At 41.2% G+C, this 27,177-nt stretch overlaps 2 protein-coding genes across 3 annotated transcripts in view; one reads left to right on the top strand and one right to left on the bottom strand.

Moving 5' to 3' along the window:
* Positions 1-15,905, bottom strand: part of vav3 (vav guanine nucleotide exchange factor 3) — a 71,607-nt gene extending 55,702 nt beyond the window's left edge. The window contains exons 1-2 of the mRNA XM_028432716.1: positions 15,536-15,905; positions 3,563-3,679 (exon numbers count right to left, since the gene is read on the bottom strand). Of these exons, the coding sequence (XP_028288517.1) occupies positions 3,563-3,679; positions 15,536-15,742 (324 nt within the window). The 5' untranslated portion in view covers positions 15,743-15,905. The remainder of the gene's footprint in view (positions 1-3,562; positions 3,680-15,535) is intronic.
* Positions 15,906-22,203: 6,298 nt separating this feature from the next.
* On the top strand, positions 22,204-26,351 carry LOC114453097 (crystallin J1A-like). 2 transcript variants are annotated; one of them, XM_028432763.1, is made up of 10 exons: positions 22,204-22,313; positions 22,810-22,870; positions 23,039-23,218; positions 23,554-23,652; positions 24,140-24,232; positions 24,309-24,465; positions 24,542-24,657; positions 25,147-25,224; positions 25,567-25,706; positions 25,980-26,351. In XM_028432763.1, exons 2-10 carry the CDS (start codon positions 22,810-22,812, stop codon positions 26,079-26,081), a joined length of 1,026 nt encoding a protein of 341 aa, XP_028288564.1. In that variant the 5' UTR covers positions 22,204-22,313; the 3' UTR covers positions 26,082-26,351. The 2 variants fall into 2 exon arrangements, with proteins under 2 accessions (XP_028288564.1, XP_028288565.1); XM_028432764.1 differs by having other exon boundaries at positions 22,272-22,313; positions 22,807-22,870.
* Positions 26,352-27,177: the final 826 nt, after the last annotated feature.

The raw sequence follows: 27,177 nt of genomic DNA, 5'->3' as shown, positions 1-27,177 counted from the left end.
TACCACTGAAGTCCAGAGAGGCTTCCAGCACTCCAAACTCTAAACTAAAAAGCCACAGCTGATGTTTTATTCAGTAGCCACTGTTTTTGAAACAAAAATAAAAAAAACATTGAGACTGCAGGTGAGTGGCAGCTTCACCCAATCTCTCCCTCCTTACTCCATTAGTCTCTGCAGAGCCAGCGGAGCAAAGATTACGGCTCGTGGTCTAATTTTAGAGATGTTAGAGTGACTCTGGGCAAAGTGGGATTCACTCAAGAGGCATCAAAGTGTTCTACCGGGGCCAAATCACTGGAGGAAAATGAGGGCAAAATCACACTGAAAATGAATCCGTTCTTTAAGAGTTTATCATCCCATCAGGGACAAACTGCAAGTCTAAGAGGACAGTTCATCAAGTATTGACTTTAAGCCTTTTAGAGGCTGATTCAGCATTTATCTCTGTGCTCAAACACATGGGAAACGTTAAAATATTAAAACAGTTTAAGTTCAGTAAATAACCCTTTTTTTCCTTTCTGAAGGCCAAAAGACATCACTTCACATCAAACACTAGCATGTTAGCTCACCTAGCATCAAGACTGGAAGCAGGGTAAACCGTTAGCCTGGCTATTTTTAAAGCAGCCAGCACATCTACTTAACAGCAATGTTATATTAATAATTAATGCTTTACAAAAATAATCCTACAGCTACTCCTGCCTAAGAAAAGGGCGGAGAAGTTTGTTAAAGATGGAAGTTGTCAAAGCATCTATATTCACCAACATCTTGACCTAATGTAAACCTACTTTGCTGTCGTTTCTTTAACCTTAAGTGAAAGAAATGCAAAACATAAACCCCAGTCTTCTCCGTGAATTTACAGGATTGTAAACGCCACAATACTTATGATAACCATATTGTGTTTTGGAAATTGCTGGCAACCTATTTTGAGGCTTGTGTAGGCTTGTGTATATTTAGTAGCAGAGATAAAAATGGCCGAAGATGACAAATGGATGTTGACATTTCATGCAAATTTAAAATAAATGCAAATCTACAAGTTTGAGCATAGATCTACAGGCTGAAGCTCTCATTGTATTTTGGTTTTTTTTAGGAGCGAGGGTATAGATTTGTATTTGCATGCTGTCTTTCATCAAGCCCACTCAGTGAAAATATTTCCCTACTAAGACCGAGAGCTGCCAGCAGTCCAAATGTGTTTTAATTATAAATTACTTCAAGACTAGATGACTCGATTATCTGGGCCACTTAATTCAGCTTAGTACCCCAGTAAAACAGAACATTTAGTGGAGATAAACATGTGTTCTATTCCTAGGATTTAATATCTGTACACTGTAATTAACAGTTCATAGAGATAGTGTTAGCATCTGTTTCATACATCAGAGGGAGTATTTTTCATAAGATATCAGCCAATTAGTCATTTTACAGTTTGAGTTATGAGTCATCCTCCACTGAGGACACAGATTATTTTATTCACTGAGTTATGATCAATACACAGAGAGGTTAAAAGGTTCATTTCAAACATAGAAATGTTTCAGCTGAGAGAATGAGACTGATGGTTTTACTGTTGTTGCTGTCAGGGCTCTGATGTTCAACACAGTTTCACATGTTTTCACCTTCTATCTGTTACCACCTGACTGTGTCAAGAAAAGGGAAGTTCAAAGATGTTTGCCAATATCTGTCTCTTTCTGTCTTTCTCAATATGACACGCATAAGTTACGGCTACATGACCCTGTCATCTCACAAACCCATCATGTGCGTCCGGATCCAGCAGCAGCCTCTCTACCAGCTCAAGGCTGCCATTTCTAATTAAACCTCCTGGGGACTCTTGGAGGGCAGCAGCAGCAGAGCTGTTAGAGAACCACAGACACTTTCACAGCGCTGCAGGCAAAGACCGAGAGTCCTATCAAAGTAATGAATCCGAGGCCAGACTTTTAACCCCTTGTAAAGTCGGCATGTCGAGGCATTTTCACTTTAATGAGAGGAAGCCATTAAACTGCTGTGTCATGCTGCTGAGTTCAACTTTAGCCTAAAGTTCCAGGAGTGTGAAGAAAGACGCAATGTGGTCTCACAATCAGTGTTGGGCACGAGACTTTAAAAAGTAACTAGTTACTCCTAGCAAATGTTCAAATAAGTAAAAATAACTTTAATAACTTTTAATGTTGCTATCAGATGATGTGAGACAAGGTTCCTATCAGATTAAAGATTTACTGGTGGGACAATAAAACATTAAAGGTTTTCCTCCTCATACCCGTCCATCAGTCTGTTTAGTTCTGTCTGTGGAACAGAAAAGTCAAGCTTGATCTGCTTGGAGGTGGTGGCTCCGTCTCCTTTGTTAGCAGAGTTCATGTTATCAGTGTCTAATTTGTTGATGTGTTCATGATTTCTGATTGTTTGTGTTTGTTTGATTGTGTGTGGAAACACACATTGTACCAGGACATAATGCAAAATTCACATATATACGTTCTTGCTTTTTATCTCAACAAGGGAAAGTAATGTTTGTTGGAGTCGCTGACTCACTATAGCAGCTTGTGTGACTTCTTCTTGGTTGGTGTGTGTGTGACTGTGTGTGTGGTTGTCTGAACACACTGCGTGAACACACTCTGCCTCTCTGATTGGTTTGGTGTATAGCCAGTCATTACTTGTGGTTTTCTCACCCTCCTCTCCTATGAAAGAAAAACGTTTGCAGCTCCCACGCAGCCTGCTCGGATGAGCTCGGGGAGATCAATCGTAATGCTGCAATGTATTGTTATATTTGTTTGATCAGTCCTTTCTGAAAACAGTAACGCTGTTAGTAACGCTGTTTATTTATAACTTGATTACAACATGATCGTGTGCTATGAACACAGTGATGACTGCACTGCACTGTGGTGGCATGTTTCGATAAAACCCCCTCATTCTGTTAGCATCTCTGCACCCCTTGGTGAAAGCTCAGAGTTGGTTCTGGTTCAGCTTCTTCCCACACGCCTGCTAGTTTTTTTTCTGCACACCATGTGGTCCTTTTCACATGAATAAGCTGACGTTTTTTCTCACATGGATTCAGTGTGGATGCAGTCTATCTTTTCGAACACTGACCAATCAGACAGCTCTGGTAACACAAGCGAGGCATTTACATCATTTTGCCAATTACACAAAGCCCCAGCTACTGTCAGCAATCCTGAGATTAATTGGTGTCAATCTGATGTCGAGGTTAGCTGGATGATGGCTGGAAAGAGCGAGCAAAATGTGGGGAGATTTTCCTCATATTGTATCTGCGATACTGCTGATAACACCACTGAAATTGCTATTGAATTGAGAATATAATCCAGAATCTGGCTGCAAAATTAAGCAGAGAAGCTAGATTTGAAAGCATTTAAAGGTGCTCATTATAATTTAAAATCAAAGCTGCATACAAACAGACAAAATTATTCATAAGTGAAAGTTCCATAACTTTGTCACAAAGGCATGAGTGGGTGTAGAAGCACATTTGACAGCCTTTGGGGACAGCTGGCGTACACAGAAAGCATGGATGTAGGCTGTCATACCCAAAGAAGCCAAGCCTCTATACCTCCTTCTGTGTCGGCGAGCAATCACGCCTTACCTTTCCAAAGTCCCTGACGTCAAAAAGGTCAAAGGCCTCAAACAGTTCGCTTTTCTTCATGCCAAAGACCTCGCTGCATGCTGCCAGGAAAGTCCTGATGTTCTTCAGGCACAGGAACTGCATTTGAGAGACAAGAAGGGTTCATCTGTGAGTGAGTCACAACACATTGAACATCACGTGCATGAATGATATTACATGTTATTTTCTTTCATTTTCCTGTCCTAAAGACTGTGTGTGTAGGTTAAATAACACATACTGCTGTTTTTCTATTCTCCCTGCTAGCTTTCTTTCTGGCTGTCTAATCAGGCCACGCAGCGGAGGACACTGGAGGACCGCAGCTCGAAATGATAGATGAATTAGTGTTTATAGGAGGCACAGGAGCATCTTTTTTCATTAATATGATGAGTTTCCTGTTGAAATGGAGGAGTAGAGTGGTGTGTGGTTGGGAGGAGGTCACTCAACAGAAAGGCAGAGGTCTTATTTACTCCTACAGATACAGTACAAGATAATGTGTTGAGCCTGATTTTTGCTTTTGCAATGGGTCTATATTGTCACTGTAGTGTGGTTGGTCCACTCAAAGACTGTATAGGTCTGCTTGGTAGCATGGCACGTCCTCCTTTACGTTTTCAGTTGTTGTACCAGACTGATCATGTTGTAATTAGAGCTAAGAGAAGACACATTGTCACATTTACCTGCCAACATCCACAAATATTGAAGTATTTCCTCATCAGTGGTCAGAGAAGCACATAAAAGTCACACTGACTCCTCAAACATCTTTCTAATCTGCACTTCAGTAAGCTCAGTAAAAGTAACTGTTGTTCAACATTTATTTGGTCCACCTCCAACATCCAAGAAGTAAACAAACAGGACAGAGAAAGAAACCCCACTGCTGACTCACGCCATGTGCACACAGGCATAAATACTAACAGCATGGGCTGCTTGCACAGATGAGTAAATGATCAATGTAGGTGAAACACAGAAGCATATTTCAATCCATATATCTTTAACACACAAATATTTTCACAACCATGTAGGTAGGTCGCCTGTAGTGATGAGATTGGAGTGAAAATAGTGAATACTGCTAGTTGCTCATTGGCTGTATTCTAGTGTGATCAAGCCGCTTGTGCCTGTCCTTGATATGTTGTTATGTTGTTATGTTGTTTGTTGTCTTATGAGCCTGCAACATCCTGGATGTTACATATGTTCCAAAAGTGTGGAATATATACTAAAATGAAGTCATAGAATATATTCCATTGGGATTAACAAGCCTATTGGCAGCAATAAAGTAGCACAAGTACACAAAGGAAGATGAAAACAAAGAACAAGGAAACTCTTCCTCAGCTTAATTACAACAGAGGGACCACCTTGAGACATGAAAACTGAATAAAAGGATCAATAAGTAACTCTCCTAATAAACAAGGTCATTTACTGAGGAATGCTGAAAGTGATTGTTTTTGCCTCATCTGCTACTTAAATCTTTTTCTAATGATCTTAATGGGGCTCCATCCAGAGACCATTTATCCAAATTATGCTGCACCCTTGAATGCTGCTCAGGAGCATCAGTGAAACAGAGCAAACAGCGGCGTAAAGACACAGTATTAAAGAAGGCCTGTGTGACGTGGCTCACACTCTTTACCACACTCTGTGTTCTGTGTGCAGAATCGTGGCAAAGGGTGTCAACATGCAGTAGTTAGCCAACACGCAGCATCTGTGACTTCACCTTCCTGTAGCTGATACAGGATGGAACACAGGGATACCAATGAAAGATATGTGTCAGGAAGCGGCTGGCGTTGTGTTTAAATGATGACCTAATTTGTAAAATGTGCGTTTGACTGAGACGGTGTTGGTTTCTTTGTGTAGCATTAGAAGTTCAGCACATTAGAAGCTGTTGTTTTTTTTTTAGGTTTTGTCCATCTGTCACAAGCATATCATTACACAAGGGTATATGGCAGCTGTCAGCATATCAAAACTAAAATGTAGGGCATAAAGACAAAGCAAAGGCACACAGTGCGAGATGATAGGAGCAATGAGGTGTCATTTCTGAAGCATTTCAGGGAAAGTATTACAACGAACAAAGGCAGGGAGGCATTTTTATTGCCCATCAATATTAAATCTTAAACTTTGAAAATATTATTTTAATCATGAAAGCATGCTCAATTATGTAGCAGCCAGACAGATGCACTGCAGGAGGAATACAGATATTTTTTAAGGCAAAATTCTGGGTGTCACTTGGTCCTTTCTCTAAATGACATTAGTGGTTTAGTTACTACACCAGGTTTCTAAATCATGATGATTTGTCATTATCCCATTCTTCTTCTTCTTCTTCTTTTCTCCTTGAGTAACAGGTTGACAGGAAACCGATTTCATTAGTCGTTTCCTGTTTCTAAAAAAACAGCACATGAAAAATAATTCAGTCAAAGTCATCACACACAAACAAAGAGCTCAGCAGAGGCAAAGCAGCCGGACTTATTCTGTTATACATGTCACACCTTCACCCTTGTGGCATACACACACACACATGAAAAATCTGATTTGTCTGCACAGTGAATGTTCATGCATTAAATATAAAAAGCCTCTCCACTCCAATTGAATTAGGCTTCTCAAAAGAGTGAGTGAAAATCCCCAAGCCAGTGAGCCCCAGATAAGAGTAAGGCAACAAGCAGGCACTCAGTGAATAATATTGAATGTTTACACTTGTACACATCACTTTCTTTTATCAGACAAGCACATCTTGTCTGCCTGGAGTCTCTGGAGAGTCCCGAAGGACCTCAGCATATTATCAGAGGGAAGCAGCTTCACAGAGCACATATGAAAAGACAGTGTCTCTGCCGAACTGAGCCTAAGACAGTAGAGAGAGAATTATATTAACAAGAATGCAGCAGCATGAGGCAACCGCTAACTGTTCCACTGGCAGCTCTTCTTCTGCATTAGTGGCTCTCTGGGGCTCAAGCAATGAATGGCCTAAAGTGTGTGAGTCTGTGTGTGTGTGCATTTGCCGCTGCACTGCAGTAAAGTAAAACATACTAAACATAAAAATGTATAAGATAATCAGAGAGGAAACATGCTGCTGTTATGTTGCTAGGATATAACTGGCACTGTCTATAACTGGCAAGATAACACAATGTTGTAAATAGAGAGAAATGACCATTAATATAACTGCATGTTATTGTTTTTACACCTAGCAACCAGACTGCTGCTTTAGCTATGGATCAGAGGGGTCAATGGAGATTGGATGCTTATGAAATTTACAAACCAAATCCAATCCATCCAAAACAATACAATAAAAGCAAACACAATAGGTTGCACTGTACAATGCTGCTACTGTCACATACAAAACTTTCAACCTTCTTTGATGCATTTTAAAAACGTTCTGCCCACATCCAAGGCAATTAGTGCACCTACATTTCTGTATTGTGTAATAAAATGATGCTTCTAGTGTAGAACAGGAACACTATGACTTTGGTTTGAATGAAAATGCATAGTTTACACACGAGCTTTGAATCCCATCAGTGCATTTCATTTTAAAGTCCAACCATGTGGAATATAAGGAGGAAAGAAATCCTATAAAACAAGCTAGCTGACTTCTGTGTGTTTTTGATATGAGGCAGGTCATGCTCTGTATCCACAGTACGTATCCAGTTTCTGCTTATGTATTCCCTGATACAAGTCAAAAGCTCCATAGCAACAAGCTGGAGCCTATTATGGGCCGTGTGTGCAGTGTGGAGCTTAATGAAATCCTGTTTCCTCATAGAGCTACACAATGAAGGACAGCCAGAAGTTGACCTAAACCTTATTGTGCATCAATTAATGGCAATAAAAATGGATGCATGTGCACACAACGGATTGACTTTGTTCCATGTCCTCACTGATGTGCAGTGAGAGAAAAGAAAAAAGGAGGAAATGATTCCGTGTATCTGAGATATTCTAATAAGACACAGGGCAGGTTAAACTCCCTGCTGCCTTACATCACTGAGGCTGGATCTGGTGTGAATTACATCATGCACAGGCGTGATCTGTGGAGCTCCTTAAAGACTCTGTATCACAATCCAAGCCATCAGGTCACATCCATGTTATGTAGGAACTTTTGTCAGCTGTGTGTTACCAGGAAATGGGAGGTGAGAGGTAGGCGGAGGTCTGCTGACGCTGGCGAAAAAACACTGCTCTCTCTCTCTCTCTCGAGATGGTGCAGACAGCCAGGTCAGACGCTCATCATTTCACTTATCTTAATAGAATATTGTCAACATAAAGCAGCTTTTCATTCCTGCAACATACTGTGGTAACCCAAGCCCTGTTAAGCTGTTACAAATACACCCTCTCAGTGTACAGCACTGCGTGAGTGAAAAACACTGACAGCCATTCCAGTCACTTTTTCCACTCACTCGTGACTCTGAATATCCTCTGCTAGTTAGCGACAACCTCGTTATCACCTTTGTATCTTATCACATTTCCAGTGAGTGACTGTTGTGTTTTTTCAGGAGTTCGGCTCATTGGTCAGCACCCGCTTTAGGTGAGGAGAGCATTGTCAGGAACGTCCTCTGTGTTTCCAAGAGATACAGCCGCTCCTGGTAATCCTTCCATTCAGCATGTGAAGTAATTGTGGGTGACAAGCGTTATGTGTTCAGAGAAGAGAGGAAAAATGGAGAAATAGTTCAAACCGAACAGCTTATTTTATATTACCAGTGAAAAAATGACTATATGTAATGTAAAAGAGGCAAATCTCTCTACAGCTTTACTGAAGGGCAAACCTCCAGGGCTGAAAAAGAGTCAATACATTACACATGGCAGTTCCTCATATGGCTGCTTAAGGCTCACTCAAAATAAGAAATCTGTATAATCAAAGGCTAGAAATGCCACACTGAAACCGGTTTCAGAGCATTTTAGTGTCTTTGAGCAAAATGATTTAGTTTTACAGGCCCAAGAATTCCAGGATTGCTCCAGGCAACTGCTTCCAGCACAAATGTTCCTACTATAAATCATATAAAATCTATCCAGGCAGAAAGTAGAACTAAAGAGCTACATTTATTTCCCCTCAGGGTAGGTGGTGACCAAAATAGAGCTTAAAGATAAGTGAATGTTGGCCTTTATCTGTCAGACAGTCAGAAACACAATCCTAACATGGGCCCATCTGTGAGGAGCCCCTCTGCTCACTATGACTCAGGAAGGATTGCTGACTGCTTTTCCCCACGTTCAAGTTCCTGAATAGAATCAATCTGTTCATGAACAATTCGCATCCTGATCATCCAAAATGGATCAGTTGGTCTCTCTGTGAATCACTGTGGCTGCCTTATACAGTGTTTCCTGTAGACTTCAGTGGTATCATTTTTTTATATAACTCTCCACCTAAAAGCAAACACACACATTTCCTTAAAAGCCCAACTGTTCCTTTAAATTCCATGAGAGACGTTTTTTAAACCATTCCCTGCACAGTTGTATCTTCTTACAAAAGCCAGGACTGTCCATATTCTAAACACTGTCCGCCATGTAGCCCAAGCATCATTTTGAAAAGCTCCATGTCTACTTTGAAGCCTGGCAGCAGCAGACTACCTTCGCAAAGTCATCTGACAACATTAGCATACAAAAAGGTCAATAACACCCAAACTGCACGATCAGCTATAATCATATTTAAAGGGCCAATTGAAGACGACAGAGAGCTGTCTGAGAGAGTCTTCCTGATATTCCTGTCACACACACAGCTGATGTGTGTTCAACAGAAATGGGATTTCTCAGCCTGTGCTACAGGACCAGCATTTTCATTCTGACAAAAAGGCAGACAAAGGCCCAGCTCCCCATGCTGCTGTGTGTCTGTATAATGACAATAAGGCAATAAGGCGAAACCCTGTACCTCCCCCCACAGCACCAATAAGTGTCTCAGAAGCCATTTTCCATTAAATCCTGGTTTTAACCCCTGTGACCCCCACATATACACAAAGCTCACCCCACCCCACCCCCCCCCCCCCCCTCTAGATAAGAGAATTGAATTAGTGTTAGAGATATGAACCCTCTCGGCTACTTTGAAGCAGTCAAGTAGTTTTAGCTCCACTGTGTGTGACTGGCTTTAAAAGAAAGGATTAAAATGAGAAAGCGTGGTAAGTTAGTGTCATGTAAACTGCCAAGCACTAAGTAAAATGTACACACTGAAGCACTGAAGCGTGAATGGCAAGTGGACAGCATCCTCCTCCTCCTCCTCCTCCTCCTCTACCTGATTTTCTACCTCTTGGGATATTGTGTGAATGTAAAGTGTGAATACCGCTCTGCTGTGTTGCCAACAGGGACAAGTCAACTGCTGTCTGACCCATGTGTGTGTGGGGTTTGACTTACGAAAGTGATATTTTTGGATTTTACAATTAATATTCAATGCAAAATGAGTCCACACTTGGAGAGAGAATATTTAGATTTTAACTGAAAGGTCCCCTAAAATCCTACATATATACCATACAGTATAGGTTTGTATAAGACCCTATACCTTGTCTTCATTCCTTTATTATTATGCATTCACATAGGGAGTCACAATTATTCTTGCTTTAATGCGGCGACTCTTACTCCCATCCCTCTCTCTGTCTCCATTACACAAATAAGGACTCTCCCGTTTCCAATAGACAACAGTCATCCATCACTTCTACCATAAATCACTCACTGCAGCACATCTCACACATAACAGTCCCTGCAGGAGCATGAGGTGTTACTCATGTCCATTCTGTGTCCACACTAAGACGAATGTGTCTTGTGGACACTAACACAACATGCAGCTTTTTTCATTTTCATTTGTAAGTCCTCTGCGAAGGTTTCGGGTGAGTCTTAATATGAGCTTGTCTCTGGATTTCCACTACAGTGAAGCTGACTGTAAAAGGCTGCAGACACTGCTGCCGGCTATGACCATGGATAGAATCATCTGTGCAAGCATCAGCAGCTCCTTCGGACTTGGCATTTCAACCAAGCTAAAAGAAAATGACAGTTATTTTAATATTACACTTTAAATGTTCAAAATGATATTTACAGGTCTGCTCTGATGTGACTGAGCACCTGCCTGCTAAATGTCAGTTTTAATGATTGTTTTCCAGTAAGAACAATAGACATTGACTTTCCTAGAGCTTTCAGAGCACTCAGCAGTGATTAACTGAAGCATCCATGCCTGAACCAAGCAACATCATAAATATTGATTACAAGTGCATTCCCCACCACTGATTATCTCCTAATAAAATCAGCATATACATTACCAATAGTTTAATGTGCACTGGAGCGTATTGCCTCTACCAGCTGGCTGTGATTCAGCCTTGTTACCTTGGTGACGGAATAAAAGGTCAGTCGGCTGCGTGCACGTGTACGGCGCACGAGTGAGAAATAACATTATTCGCAGATACCTGTCAGCGCACATAAAGCCGCACATATGCACGCCATCCCGATGACACGGCAGAACGGAGCGGCGTGATTGCATTACACCCAAGCTGCAGCTGTTAATGGGAGTCTGAGCAGACCTGCACTGACGTGGCGTGCATGGCTGCGGTAACGCGGAGCTGACACACCGACAGGGGCAATCCCTTCTGTATATATAAAAACACATGAATCAGTGAGGGCAGCAGTCAAGCTTCAGCGACTCTGGGGTGTAGTCATCCCAGGGAGTGAAGTCTGAACACTGCATACTAAGAACATGCAACTGGGAATATGTTATTTTAGATGCATATCTTTATCACATATGATTCAACAACAGCTGTACTGGAAGGTTCTGTTGAGTTAAAAGGTCATATGAAAGTCATACGGACTGTACAGAATGCAACATCACCAAACTTCATACTTTTACCTTTACAAAAAGGAAGATTTCAGGAACATAAATTAAGACATCCTCTGTCTGCGTTTCTCATTCTCCCACACTGTCTTTTTCTAACTTCTGCCTTTGCGAGTGAAGCGTGAGCCTCTGAGCCTTTGAAGCCTGCTGCACGGTTCAGCCACTATGTGAAACCGGCTTTTCACTTCTTTGTTTGAAAGCACATGCTCAGTCTGATCAAATATGCATATGGATTATGTATAATGTGCAATAGTAGTGTCTCATTGTAAAACAAATGGTATACACTGGTCAGGGCCTCAGTGTTTTCTTTACAGGGCAGGATTTAAATATGCATCATGGAACAAATCTGTGCAAACACGTCAGAAGCCTTCCCTCTGCTTTTTTTATTGATCGTTCTTGCTTCTGCTAAGCACTCATTAAAATTAGACGCTGTCTCACTTTCACTTTCCCAAAATGAAGAACAGGCCTTTAAATCTTTGAAGAGCAAAGTGTGGGGTTTTTTTTTTTTGCTGCATGAAGAAGAGAGGCGGCTTTTCTCTTCATTCGTGCCTGACATCTCAGTGCTTCAGTCTGAGCTTGATCGAGGGTATGTTTAGTTTCACTTCCTTCCTCTATTCCATTTCCTGATTTCCTGTGCACGTCGAAGGCTCGCGGCCGGGTCTGTGTGAGAGGCTTTCGGCGGCTGGTGGCTTTTTACGATTCTCAGTGTGAATCCTGTGTAATGGAATCCAAGACAACAGCGGGCTAACCTAGTTAGAATTCCAATCAAATTCTATTTTTTAAACATCGACATGACCTCAGTGTTGTGTATTTTAGCACCTCTGTGTGTTTTAAATGAATCATTGGCTGTTCTTTGCTTTCAGAAGGCTGCACTGTGGCAGATGAATACGCTGCTACGAACACAAGCGTGGTTTGAAAGACATTTGCAGTCTTAGTAAAAACAGACATTCAGCAGAGCGATGGAAAGACGGCATGCTGCATGTTTGACCACATTGTTGCTCCATGACAAGCAATCCATAGTTCCTCTTCAAACCAAACCCCCGATTTCCACTGAGTAAGACCAAAAAACAACTACTGATTATGTAGCATGCTGCATATATGCTGTGGCTGGGCCTGTGTCTAGACTTTGGTTCATTACAGCCCCCATAAACCTCTGATCAAAGAGAGTGAAAATGTTGTTTTACACTGATCATAAGCCCATAACTGGAACTTCACTCTTCATTTTACACGGTTATTGCGAACCTTGTAAGCCGAGCAATTTCATGCATTAATACACAGAGCAAACATGGGATGTCCGCTCCTCCAATCTTTCCCTTTGGCCTAGAGGAAGAACTGCAGTTCCACTTGAATATTTCAGTTTTATACTACATTAATTTTTTCAATACTTTTTAAACAACTGGTAAAGATGAAGATTTTACACCATAGATTGTCAGATCCTGTTGGGTTCAGATGTCTTACGTTGCATCTGTTCAGGTATTTAAATAAAGGCAAAGCCACTGAAATAGCAGATTGATTCTATGCAGGCAGAGAAGTGTATTTTTCTTGGTATGTGAGGTTCAATGTCAGAAACATACTGTGGAAACCACCGCCTATAATCTTAGAATTTGTGGTTACAAATCCAGCAAAGAAGCCACATGGAGGCCAGAGACTGCAGCATGTGAGGATTAACTGTTGTACTTCAGCTACCGTGTATAAGTGCTAGAACTGATGGCCAGGAAACACCGAAACTGACTGGAGGTGTGTTGAGAAATGGACAAAGACGCATGTTATGTGTTCATCAGAAAGAAAGCCACAGGCCAGTCAACAACTTTCCTCAGTTAAAGTTACTTCCTCTGATGCTCTTTAATTGAGACTTTTTAGCCCATTTCCTAGCAGAACGTTCTCTCTACAAATCACCCAAACACACTGAATGTTGCCCATCCTGATGCCAGCATCGCACACGTGAACACTCCAGAGGTTCCAAAAATGCATTGTACTTTAATTAAGCAGCCAAGTCGAGCACAGAGAACTAGCCCTCCAGCGCCCTTTATGTCTTCTGAGATGCCTCTACGGAGGCCAGACAGACTCTTTGTAGCCCTGTCTTCTCACTGCCTTTGTCTTTCCATCTTATAGGTCCCATGGGTGAGGCCACAGTGGAGTCCCATGTGTTATTACTGGCCAATGATAAAGTAGCTGCCACGGTCCTCATGAATTATGCAGGACGAAAGGGAAGCAACTCCACCCTCAGTTATGTAAATTTAACTTCGAGGAGACACAGGGAGGGACGTTGCTGGGGGGGCTCTGATGCCCATTTTTATTTTTTTTATTTTTTTTTGTGTGTGTTTGCAGGGGGAGCTGGTATGCAGCAGCACGTGGTGTGGACGTGTGTGAAAGAGAAAGCCGCGAGTCATGATCTACTGACACACATATGCTGTAGAGTACTGTTAAAGCTTAATTTAATATTAAGAACAATACTTTTTAAATAGACCTTCTACTAATTTTACAGTAACTGAACCCACAAGCAGGTCATGGAAGTCCAGAGGGTTGTTTTCTTTATTGTGCACAAACAGTAATTCCTTAAGTGGTTTGCATTATAGTCACAATAAAAATGATCAAATTAAACATTTCACAGTGTAAAACTCATGCACAGTGAGCTCACACACATATACTGTATATGTATGTGATTGTGCTAATGCTAATTTGCCTCTGAATGCAGTTTCATTACTAACTCAGTGTGAGTGAGGCATCCAGCCATGCATTAAACAAAGTCTGCCTATAAATAACCCAGGCTAAGCTACGCACTGAGTGTAAGGATGGGGTTATAACCCCTGTACGAGTGGCACTTCTACTGTATGTCATTATGTCATGACACAGAACTATTGATGTCTCCCTGCTAGCAATAATAATATTGGCTGCAGCGCAGCAGCAAGTGGACTAACAGGCTCCTCTTACAGCTCCAATCTGGTTCTGACTCAAACCTCCGAGTAAACAGATACTTTGACGGTTAAGTTCTCATCCCCCTGATGACATTAAGATCCTTTATGCTTTTTAAAAACCATCCACCTGACCGGTGTGCTCAAGTTCAACAGCGGATGCCCAATTCGATTGTGAGCGAACAGTAACTGCATCTCATATTGACTGTGACGTTTTTCCAGGAAACGAGGCTAATCCTGCTCTCCATCACACAGCACAGGACATCACAGTCATATATTCATACTTTAATCACCTGTTTTATATTAGATAAGAACATCGGGGCCTCCATTACAGAGAAATACTCTGTAATGTCCACTCTGTGTGCATGTGAGTGTTTCTGGTCTAATGTTCCTGCAGCAGGTCTGCAGACTCAGTAGGTGAGTGTCTACCTCGCTGTGCGTTGTCACCCTGCCAGGCACCCAGATCCACGCTTATGAAGGCGAATATTAATCTGGTCTTGGCTCAGGCTGTCCTGTTATTGAAGCAGATGGTCTCTGACAAACAGGAGCACATGGCCAGAGCTCTCTAGTTATGTATCTATGCATCTAAGGAAGCAGATTATTGTGATGATCATTGATTCATCCAAAGTGGCCAAACACAGATTTTATGTTTGACTGTAATAAAGCCATGTATTACTTTTCACTGGGTTAATCAAACCTCTAATTGGCACTGGCACAGTGTAATAGTGTCACCTACAGAGGGCAGACTATTGTTAACCCTTACTGTCTAATAATACAAGTGAAGTAAAAGGACCAGAAGTCACACAGTGTAACTTTTACAGCATAGTTACCAAACTCCATCCATGTTTTATGCAATTTAGCGTTTCTCCACAAACTGTCAAAGTCTCAACGTGTCAACACAACAACTCAGAGCACATCTCGTCTTCGGCATACATTCTGCACACAAGCACAGACTGCAATATGTTTCATTCCAACAAATACAACCTGACGCTTTATCATTTGCTACCGCTACCAAACACCACGGTGGGAGCGGCTGTGATTATCAAGGTTATAAAAAGTTGAAGTGCTCCAAAAATCACACGTTATTAGTCGATTTCATTGCGCCGAATTCTTTATATTTTATTTCTAAGTACGTTAAGTTGAGGGTGCTTTTAGAAAGAGTGAGATTTTATTGTCAGGACGCGATGAAACTTAAATCGTGCGTAATTCTCATGGAGTCTGGTCGCGCTCTGCTCGGTGGGTGTAAGTTGTAGTTTTGTGGAGGAACAGTCCGGCTCTTACCTGTGACATCTGCGGCCGCAGGTTGATCTCCTTCAGGTTGATGGACTGCGGTCTCAGGTTGTTGAGCAGATGGCAGAGGAGGACTCCATCCCGCAGGGTCTGAGCCAGGTCGAAGACCTGCGCGGACTCCCATGTCACCCGGTGGCTCGCTGGAAGCACCTTGCAGTTTATCAACCACAGCGCGCACTGCCTCCAGTACTCCATCATTATTCTGACTTCAGCCTAAAGAGCTTTTTAAAGAGAATTAGATTTGAATGAAGCAGCTGATGGTTGTTTTTCCCTTCCTGTTAAATCGTATCCATGCTAAATCCGGCAGCTGTCAATAAAAACGAGAAGAGTGCGGAGAGCTGGCGGAGAGGAAGGCGCAGTCCGGTGCTGACTGAAGCTGTGGATGGAGCGCACCAGCTCTCTTCCCCTCTCTCTCTCTCTCTCTCTCTCTCTCTCTCTCTCCATCTCTGTCTATGTCTCTCGTCCCTCCCCCTCACCAGTTCTTCACCTCTTCCGCTTGCTACACATCGGCTCGTTGTATGAAATAACTGTGCAACAAAAAACAAACACATGCTACACACACTGTGGTGACATAACCAAGCCAATCTTTAGTTAAATTATTTAACCTGCTAATCATATCAATGCTTCAGTGCTGGCATGCATGCAAATAGTGTACAGCTGCAGAGAGTTATTGACAGGGCAGATCAATTAATGATTTAAAAAAAAGCAAATGAGTACATCTTTAGGCTCAATCAGCCAATCAATCAATCAGTTTATGACTCACTGCATGTCTTAATATGGGTTTGTAGGTGCTGTTGGTGGTGAGTTGTTTCAAAGGTAATCCGTCGTTTGGCTTCGAGCGTTGATCACTTTTCTTCCTGACCTTTCTACTCCCTGCATTGTGTCCCCTGTTTTGGAGAAGTGTGTCGCTCCTTCTGGTTTTAATACGGCATTTGAATTTTAAGCAGACAGAACATTGTTCGTTAAAAGGGGTAGTTTGAAAGATTAGGTTAGTTAAACATAACTAAAAGGATATGAAAATTGTCCATGTTGTGTGTGTATCTGTGGATGCTAGCCAGCTAGCCGTATAGACTTTGAGTCAATGTAGTCTGCCCTCAGTACAATAAATAGTGCACTTCTTACATGAACAGTGGAGCAAATAGTGTTAACGTCACACATAGAAAACAGCAACTTGTGCAGTGATCTGATGGATAAGATGCACAATCTTGGCTATAGAAGAAGGGACCAGGCCTCTGGGCGTGGTTTGATTCCTAGGATAAAGGAAGCATAGGCAGAGTAATAGGTCAGGGGTCAGTGCTAGGCTAAGCTATCCCCTCTTTAACGTCCTCTCTCTGTATGTGGCCAGAGACTGCTGCAAACAGAAACAGAGCTCTGTGCAGCTGGCTGGTTCTAGTGTGGAAGACTAGTGGATCTTCATGGCCATGATTATAACTGCTGTTACTGTTCCTTTATTTGTAATTTTTACTACTTTTATTTAAGCCTAAATACAAAGCTTAAAATACAGATTGTTGTGTTTTTCCATTGAAGAACAAAGCAAATATGTGTTTAAAAATATTCCTTTAAAGTGCAAATTGTTCATATTTTCTTTACATTCATCTTGCAAATGCAACAAAATACAAAAAAATAAAAATCCTGCTTATCATAGCACTGGGAGCACGACTGGCATGACTGGGTGAACATATGGTCTAACAGAAGCTTGGTTTATCTATCTATATTGCTTCTTTTCCCATGTCCTGCTGTATGCTAACTGCAACATTATTATATATTAATATTGTTGCAGTCAATAATAGTAATAATATAACCACATAAAGACTGAAGAGGATCTGAAATGGTTAACAATATAATGTAGGAAGGAGCCTTAAAAACATTCTATTGTATGGCAGAAACATACAGTATGCACTGCGTTATAGACAGACAGTGTGAGTGTATGAGAGAAATCCAATATGTGGAAACTAATACAAGGCTCTAAGAAGAAAGTGCTGGTAATCACATTAACAGTGCTATGTGAGGGCTTCTCTTACAGTATGTGCTGAAGTGATGGAAGTGATTAGAATGGATGAACTACACACACCTTCCAGATTAATTTCATTTTCAATAAGCATCGAGAGGAAAAACCTTGATGGAAGAAATAAGGCTCTGTGCTGATGAATACTGCATTTACATACAATGAGTGAACACACAGGCCTGTGCTAACAATGCCTTGAAGATTAGTCTCCAGCATAAACACTTCTGTGATGCTGAATTCCTCTCTCTCTCTCTCTCTCTCTCTCTCTCTGCATCTCGCTCCTTCATCTCACCTTTGGATTTGGATGTCTACTCAGGAATGTCTGCCCTTCTGTTTACCCACAGTGTGTTCAGATGGAGGCTGTGAGAGCATCCAGCTTTGTCTTCCAGGGCTGCACACTGGATGCCATGGCTGGCATAGCAGAGATGACAGGAGAGGTGGCCGGATGCTGGCTCACCTCTCAGCACCTTCTCCTATTTCAACATCCTCTTCCAAGCTGCACAGCCCAGCAATTATCAGCATTCCTCTGATTAATGCCGCACACACACACACACACATGTGATTTTTCAGCCACTGATGGCAATAATACATTTAGAGAATTGCAGCACTCTGTTGTTTCAATTGCTGCCAAAACCCAGTGATCCGAGGAGCTTACAGTGTTTGTGAAGCACCATTGCATCTGCATCAGACTTGATGTTACTGTTACTTCAGTTTTTCATCAATGCACAGATGAATGATTTGCCTATTTCTAGGTTATTTCATGTGGAATACGACCAGAACTGAAAGGTAATGACTAACCGTGGGAGCTTCCAAGAAACAGCATGAGTATGTCTGGGCACATATGGCAGACGAGAGCTAACAGCCAGGGATGTTTTTTGTCACTGTCACGGCACATAATTAAAGTCAGTCATCAAAGCAGACATTAAATAAGATATTGAATATTTATATAAGTTTAGATACACCTTTGAGGAAGTGCGACTGTTTGGGGAGGTCCTCATAAACATGGTCATAAAAGGTACACTGAAAAAAGTTTTATTGTGTATTTGTGCATAGTATTTAACTAATTTGTATTCACTGCACATATACTATGTTATGTTACTATGTTAAAGCAAGTATCTTGCTCTAATCACGTAGTGTGGCAACCGAGTAATGTCGCACCACTGCGACAGCGAGTGTGTTTCACTTATGTTGTGGATGTTCACTGGAAGGCTCCCAAGGTATGACTAGCCCCGTCCACACTGAGACTGCACAGTAAAACATGTCAGTGAGAAGTAGAAAGATTAGTACTGCAGATTAAAACGAAGGAGCGAACGTGTTAAAAAACTGTTGCCCCCATGCGCACTACCTCTGTTGACATGATGAAGTATCACTTGAATGTTAACACAAGCTAGCCGCTAGCCTGCAGCCTCACCAAATAAATAAAGATAAAAGAATTTGGTCTTATAAATAGTATTAAAAATGATTAATTCATTTTTAAACTTGAGATTTTTTTAATCTATTGACAGCACTAATTTAATCTGTAATCTGTGTTTGTGTCAACAGAGAGCTGAATAGCACCCTCTTGTAAAAAACATTGTCATTCAGGTAGGTGGAAATCCTATAAAATATTGTTAAAACACACATGTGGTGTTTGTTCAATTTACAGGGTGATGTCTTTTCTAACCCAAGCCCAGGCAGTGGACAGCTGAGGTATTGGGAGGACAGGCTGACTGGTTTCTGGTGTCTGCAGTGGTCTTACTAGTCTTTGCAAATGTATGCTCTTCTCTTCATATTTGACAGTTCATGGCATATAAATAATGGTTTAGTATTGACACAAACATCTGTTCACAGCCCCAGAGGATTGAGATGAGCCATGATTCTACTCTCTGGGACCTCAGACTGTACCTTGGTGTAAAAGAAGAGGAACTTTTTAAAGATTGCCTGGTAAGTAAAGTGTTAAATGTTCCCAAACTGTCAGACATGATTTTCAAAAACTGTTTTATTTTTGGTGCAAGAACAACCTTAGTTAAATAGAAATCTTCTAATCTCATCACTGTCCAGCTGTTTGCAATTTTTCCCCAACTCTTTGTAATAGCTGTATTAACATTTTTCCACACGTATCTTTTGTAATGTGCAAGAGATCTGCATCCTTGTTCCACACACCCTCCAATGGTGTTGTGTATCAAGATGTTCTATTTTTATAGGGCCAGCTCATTGGAAAATAATTTTGACTTTGTTTAGTGTGATCTAATCTTTATTTAATGATGCATGGATGGTTCCTGCCTGAAGAACAATAAGTTCTATTTTTAAATGTATGCATTTTAATTTGTGTTGTACATTGTATGCAGGTGGGCTGCTGGTGGGTGGAAGACATGGAGCACATCCTGAAGATCTTCATGTACCATGAAGCGGAAGGAGAGGATCCAGTGGAGGCCTCCATCCTTCTTGAAGGCAGGGATGTAGTGGCGTGCATGTGTGCTCCTCATTGGGACTTATTTAAGCACTTAAGATTGCCTATGCTCAACCACCCCCCTACACATTTGAAGTCTTGCAGGTACTTGCAAGGTACTAATAGACTTATGTATTGTTACTGTTGTCAATCAGATATGTCTCATGTCATACACACCATTTCATATTTTATGCTGAGGTCAAAAAAAAACTTTAAGAGAAATAAGAGAGAAATAAATAAATTCTACTTAGTTCTTTCATAACTAAAAGGTAAAATTTACTTAATGTTTTGATTACATAAATAATTCTCTTTACTTAATTTTTTGAATAAAAATAACATATCAACTTAAATGTAATTAGGTAACATTTACTTAATATCTTCACAAAAGTAGGTTCTAAACTTACCAGTATTGAGTAAACTGTACTTAAATCTACAAAGTAAGTCTTACTTATTATTGCAGCATTAAAATTTACTTAAAAAATGTTCGTGCAAATTGTTATTTTTTTTAAGTAAATCTTACAAGTCATTTCTTTCAGTGTAAACAAGAACCTATGATGTACTTTGAGAGGATGTGTATCATAAACCAAACACCTCCTTTACCTTCTCAAAAAAAGGACAAGGCAAGACTAGTCAACTCAGAGACGTCCTAATGCTCTTTTTCATTTGGCCACAAGAGGTCCGCAATAACACTTTCTCCTTGTCACTCATCTTAACAGTGATAACGCACCTTCTAGTCCTCTATTAGGTCCCTACAATCCCAAATATGTACAGTCAGTGATGTTATGATGATTCCATTTTGAACCACAATATTACCTTTATCATACATAGATTAAAAGAACTTGGTGTATATCATGTGGGTGCTTCCTTCACTCCCCTCCAGATCGTCTTGTGTGTTTGTGTGTTTTTTCCAGTGTTTTTGGACTTCTGGTGTATGACCTCTCACACTCTGTCTCCTGGGTTTTTACTCTTACTTGTTTTGTTTTTCCCTCTGGTACTTTTGCTTGGTTGGACTACCTACCTGTGTATGGACCACCGTCCTGCACCTGTGTGTCCTGACAGCTATGGTCCTGCTCAGTTATTCAGTTATTCAGCTTGTCGTAACTGCCTGACAGGAAAGCCCTCTGCACAGTACAGCATTGTGTCCAGGTCAACATTCAGCCTTACACATTGTTACATTACATGTTTTGGCATCAAGTAACAGATTGGCATCCCCTCCACTATCCCACCACATGACCAAACCCCCAAAGCTCAGCAGCCCCCCCAGGCATTGCCACATAGTTGACACTCCATCAATATCCTTTTGCCATTCTGCCAGCCTGGAATTTAGAGCTCTCACCCTGCTCATTGTGTCACCTCTGGTGACAGTGTCTGATGTATTTACTTGGCTTTTTTTTCATCCCCTCTGTGAAGGGCATGTTATCTCCTTGGCTCCTTCATCTCCTTTCCTTATGAAGATTTATTTCTCAGCTGTACCTGTGACTTAATGTATTTACATAAATTTAAATGGTAATGTATTTTCATTTAACAGCCCTCATTTGCACTCTGTCTACATTTGTTTTCACATGCAGGAAGGAATATAATGCAACTCATCACATTCTCGGGACGATGCTACATCTGCCTGCTCGCTGGTATCTACACCTTCACTAAATGTAACCCTGATGCTTTCGTTCATTGTTTTCTAACTGCTATTTATTGTCTGACCTTACCCTTAGCACTCTATTTTTTGCTGTTTTAGGAGGCTAGAGAAGAAATCAATGGTCTTGGATACCCAGGAGAGGCCGGGGGATAAGTGGAGACTGGCCAGGCCTTGCAGGGTTTCATCAGCAGTGGAGGGGATCAGCTGGAAAACTGACAGGATGGAGGCAATGGGGTGGAAGATCTACAGAGAGAGCATGACAAATCAAAATGACAAAGGCAGTCTATAAAAGCCATTTCAACATATAGTAATTTGCCCTCTGGTGTTGAAGGAAAGCTTGTTAAGAGCAAATCAGATGAAGTTTTCAGCCTGTTATATTGAAAGTATCATGAATTTAAACACATTGGGTTAAATACAGAAAGAGTCTGTATGACAGGAGGTAAAGAGTCTGTGGAAGGGCTCAAAATCCAGCTTTTTATTCTAGTTTGTAGACACATAACTCAACAAAAACAACATTTATTCTGATATTTTGAAGTAGCCATTCATGTTTAAGCTCAAATACTACAGTATTTGTTGAATCAGTATGAATGTCTTCAGTTTCCTTGAATTATGACTGGGGTGTGTTTATCAGTCAGGCTCATGGTACCCTCCCAGTGTGAGAGGACGCACTTACACATCACTTCATGTGGAATGCTGAGAGGTAAGAAATGTTTATTTGTTGTTAACATATAATTTACTGGCTCTTTACATTGTTTCATGTCTTATCTGCATCAATATTCTTAGCCCGCCTGAAATTAATATCACAATATCTCTCCACAGTTATGTCTGAATACAGAAGAACATCTCTGATCGTTTTACCACATGTTATGGAAACAAATATGGTTCATGCTGTGCTGTATAAGTTAGCAGAGTGTCTTCTTTTATACTGTCAAAATAAATTGTAGGAAAGTATCTGAAGACAAACTTGATCTCGTCATGAAAAGAAACAATTTCTGCATCTGGATATATGCTGTTCCCTTCATGATTGAAAACATTGTTAGGACTAAATATGTAAAAGTATTCTAGTCAATAATGAGCTACATTTCCGTTTATTTAATGAAAATTGCAGATGATCATTACAGGAAATGGTTGTGTTTTAAAATGACATGAAACCCCTTCACAATATTTCTTGTTTATGCTGTGTCTGATGGAAGTAGATGGCCTCGGCAGACAGAGCCATTGGGGCCATTATCGGGGCAGCAGTGGCAGATGCAGCAGGTAAGATAAAGTGTGTGTGTGCTGCAGATACAAGAGCCGGACACGATTTTACAAGTTTCTACCTTCACGTCTCTCAGTTTGCATATTTTTGAAATGTTTTGTGTGTTACACTGCTATCATCCATCTTTTCTGTGTGTGTGTGATTGTGTGTGTTCCCCACCCCTACAGCACAGCCCATGCACTGGATCTACAACCCTGATCGACTGAAAGAGGTTCTCTCTGATCTGGAGCCCTCTCCGGAGTTTCGGCCTCAGTCAGCGAATCCTTTTTACTGCAGGACAACAGGGGAGCAGACCTGCTATGGAGACCAGGCGTACGTCCTGCTGGAGTCACTGAGTCAGTGCGGAGGTACTATGGCAACTGTGTGTCATAAGCAAGCACCTACCATATATTTTAAGAACCTGATATGTTCCAGTGCATTGTTCAATCGTCAAAGACTCACAGCTGTGACATTGTTACAATCATACATATATATATATATATATATATATATACGGTAAATATTAGAAAAAAAACCTGTGTCTGCATGTTAAGTATGAAGCAACACCCAAGAAACATTAATGCTAAGCTACAATAAATTATCGAACTCTGCACTCAAATAAAGGAGCATCATTTTTCATGTCGACCCAATAAGTTCTGTCTTTCGACTCAAAGTCATGGGGGTAACACAGATGTTTTGACAGATGTTGATGTGGGAGACTTGACCGAGCGCTTCTACAAGTTCTTTGGACCAGGAACAGTGTACGATCTGCCTCTCAATGATCCTTACAGGAAGAAAGGCGGTACTGTACCTATTTCAACAACATGTCATTATTGTTATTTCCATATGTGTTAATCAACAACCTGAAGGATGTTAAGGCCTCTGTTTCTGTCTGATAATGTTATGTATAATGATTTTCTACCTGCTGATGGGGAAATTCCTCTCCATCCATCAAAAAGTTCTATTTCTCTCTCTCTCTCTCCCTCTTCTTGGTTTGTGTCCAGCACTTCCAATAAGTGCTGTGTTTTTTACTATCAGGATGTCATATAAATGCAGTGCTGCAGTAAATCCTCATAACACCACAGGGCACCTTTGGGTACAGTAAAACCGTGGACAGCTTTATGTCTTGTAATAATATAAAAGGAGCTGTGTCATCATGGGCAGTGACAGCCAACGTGGCTCAACAAAGAAAAGAGCTCCACCTACAGAGATGCCAACACAAAATGTTTCATTTCTTCTTCCTCCTCTATATATGTCATATTCATACAGCTGTTTGTTCCATTTGTTAGGTCCCAAAGCCATCCTTCCTATCAGTGGCCCTTGGAGGAATGGGAGCCTGAAGGCTTTCATCAGAAATGTTGACGCTGGCAAAGAGGAAACCGGTAAAGATCACTGATCAGAAAAAGAGCTCCGCAGGCTTGTGATTTTCAGGTGGTAATCTTTGTATGTGTTTTTGAGGATGTGATGTGGACTGTCAGATGGATGGTGTCACAAAGATAGCTCCGGTGGTGGCGATGTTCGCGGGGCGACCTGAGATGCTGGAGAAAGTGGAGAAGGCCGTACGAGTCACGCAGAATAACGACATGTGTGTGGCTGTGACGCTGGCTGCTGCGAGGTGAAGGAGCCAAACTTCAGCATCCTGAATCACTGACCCTGCATATGTATTTATTTGTATGTGTCTCTGACAACAGGTTTCTGGAGCACTTTATTCTGAATGGTGCAGACTCCAATGCTCTGGATGCAGTTCTGGCTCAGCTGAATGACCCCAAGAGACAAAACCCTCAGGAGCTGGACAGGGCTGTCACTGGTGAAGATGGAAAACATTCACTTACAACCTTTAACATTTTCTTTTGTGTATTGATTTAATTTCTGAGCGTCTCATAAGCAGATGTTTTAAAGTTAGCCTTAGATATCCTAGCTAAAATTTGCGTGGTACCACCTCCAAATAGTAACCTTTAGAGAAGGAAAATCATGTCCTAACATATTGAGCTGGCTTTTAGAACAACAACTAAATGTATGCTCAGATATACAAAACAAATACCACCTTATTAGCTGTTTCGTGAGAAGCACAAGGACGGACATGCAAAAAAATTAAACAGAAGCACGGAAATAAAGATGTGGTCAAAACTGTGGGCGAAGAAAAATACTACAAACAGGGCCATGATTCACTAAAATCATCTTGCAAACATATGCAAATTCATAGCCAAAGTAGTTTTGTGTGTTTGATCAAACAGTATGTTTTATGTATTTTCCTGTGTGTGTGCATGCGTGTGTGTGTGTGTCTCTCTCTCTGAAGCACAAATCCACCAGGTGAAGGACAACTTAGCCAAGGCGTCCCAACAGCTTATACCTGCTGTGTTCACAAACACATGAGGTAAGCCAGTATAGGTAGCAGCAGGACTCAGGTCTGTTGACTTGGCATTGGCTGCATACCCTTCCTGTCAGTATATCCGTTAGTGGGTCCTCCAGTCTTTGATCTCCTGACTAATGGTCTCCCTCCTCCTTCCTTTTCATTTTCCCCTTCCCGCTGAGTTGACTGTCTCAAGTTTTACAGGGCCAAAGGGTTGAGGTTCTTAATGTGCATGTGAAAAGTTCTGCCTGCCAGATCTGTTCAAGTCCCTGCACTGTATCATAAGATCAACTGTGTTATAAGATTGTTTTGAGGGTTATTAATAATAATAATAATGATATTAATAACGTTAACACATTTGTCCAGCTTTGCCCGGTGCGTTCCAGGGAGCGCTTCATGGAGTCCTGATGCTGAACCAGCTGGATGAAGCCGTCAGGGACACCATGCGGCGTGGGGGATGCACCGCCAGCCGAGCCTCCTTCATAGGAGCCTGTTTTGGAGCACAGGTACTGTAGGAATGTGACATATCAGTCTCTGATCCAGTTAGAGCACCAATGCAATCATAAAATACTGCACTGCAATGATTTACTGCTGTTAAAGTATGACACTGATCATATTTTCTGACCTAAAGCGCAGTATGTCTGCTGAATTAAAACATGAAAATATATCATTTTTATATTGTTGTCTGTATTTAGCTCATTTGATGAGGTTGAGGTCAGATATTCTGAAAGCTTTGTGCTTCCTGGATGCTTATAGCTGTCACATCGATGTGTTTTCAGACGGGCCTCCAGGGAATCCCAGAGTCTTGGAGGACGAGGACGCTCAGATACCCTCTGCTTCTGGAGCTAGCCGAAAATGTAGTAAAAAAACATCAGCAATAAGAGTCCAGCTTCAGTTTTATCAAATACAAGCTCAAGTACAAGCAGTTAAATCTCCTCTGAAGTATTTATGGACTGTGCATAATTGATTTTTGGGTTACTTTCTGATGACTTTCTCAGGTTACAGATGTGTTTTGACATGAGAATCCATGACAGTTACATTTTAAAGGCTTGTGCTGAATGAAACTTGAATCCACACTCTCTGTCGAAGCTAAATCATGTAAAAAAAAGAAAGTTTGTGAAAGTTACCATCAAATAAACACATGACCAACATGTCTGTATTGTTTCTTAATATTTGTTGCTGCATAGAGTAAATCTAGGATTTCCCAATCTCAGGAAACATGCCCGATGAGAAAGTCATTTTGCTGATGTCAAGTTTCAGCAGGTTTTTCTGTCCTCCAATTCCTCTGAGTACTTTCTGTTATTGTGAAGTGAAAGAGCAGATATACTCAGATTTACTACTGGAGCAACCAAACTGCAACCCATTCCTCCCTCAAAGGGGCTGTTCTGCCTCCCTAAAAGTGCTGACTTCCATATTCACATGTTTAAAGCACACCCGCCCCAACAGTTCTGAAAGTTAGCCAAGCATAATGCACTGCCAGAGCCTTAATATCTTTGACATAGTGTGGTTATATAAAAAAAAATGAAGCGTGTAGGCTACTGCTGGAGTCCCTTGTTGGAAAATGATGAACAGGCAGTAGCTCAATATTCAAACTTTTCATGGTTAACACTGTAAATCAAGATCTTTATAAGAAATGGAATTACTTGTTATCTTGGCAGAGGAATAAGGAATGATATGCTATAGGGGGAAGGAACACAGCCTCAGTTGTGCAGCCTAAATACAACACAGGAACAATATGTTTGGAAGAATAAATCTTCACTGAGGTGAGTGGAAAGCTTGTGGCTGACGGTGCGTTGGAAGCCCACAGAGGGGAAGTCATTTGATTTCTTTCTCTGCCTGACTTCCTCCCACACAGCAGGTAGCAGGCTTGGTCTGGCATAATTACATCCAGACCTGAAATGTTTGTGTTTTTCCAAAAAGCCTCCTGCTTCCTCAAAACAATTTCTAAGAAAAAAAAAAGAATTGCAAAACACTCTG

This window comes from Parambassis ranga, chromosome 20 (assembly GCF_900634625.1).
Source record: "Parambassis ranga chromosome 20, fParRan2.1, whole genome shotgun sequence".
Classification (NCBI taxonomy): Eukaryota; Metazoa; Chordata; class Actinopteri; family Ambassidae; genus Parambassis; species Parambassis ranga.
Note: the sequence above shows the minus strand (reverse complement) of the source record. Positions and strands in the feature narration are given on the sequence as shown.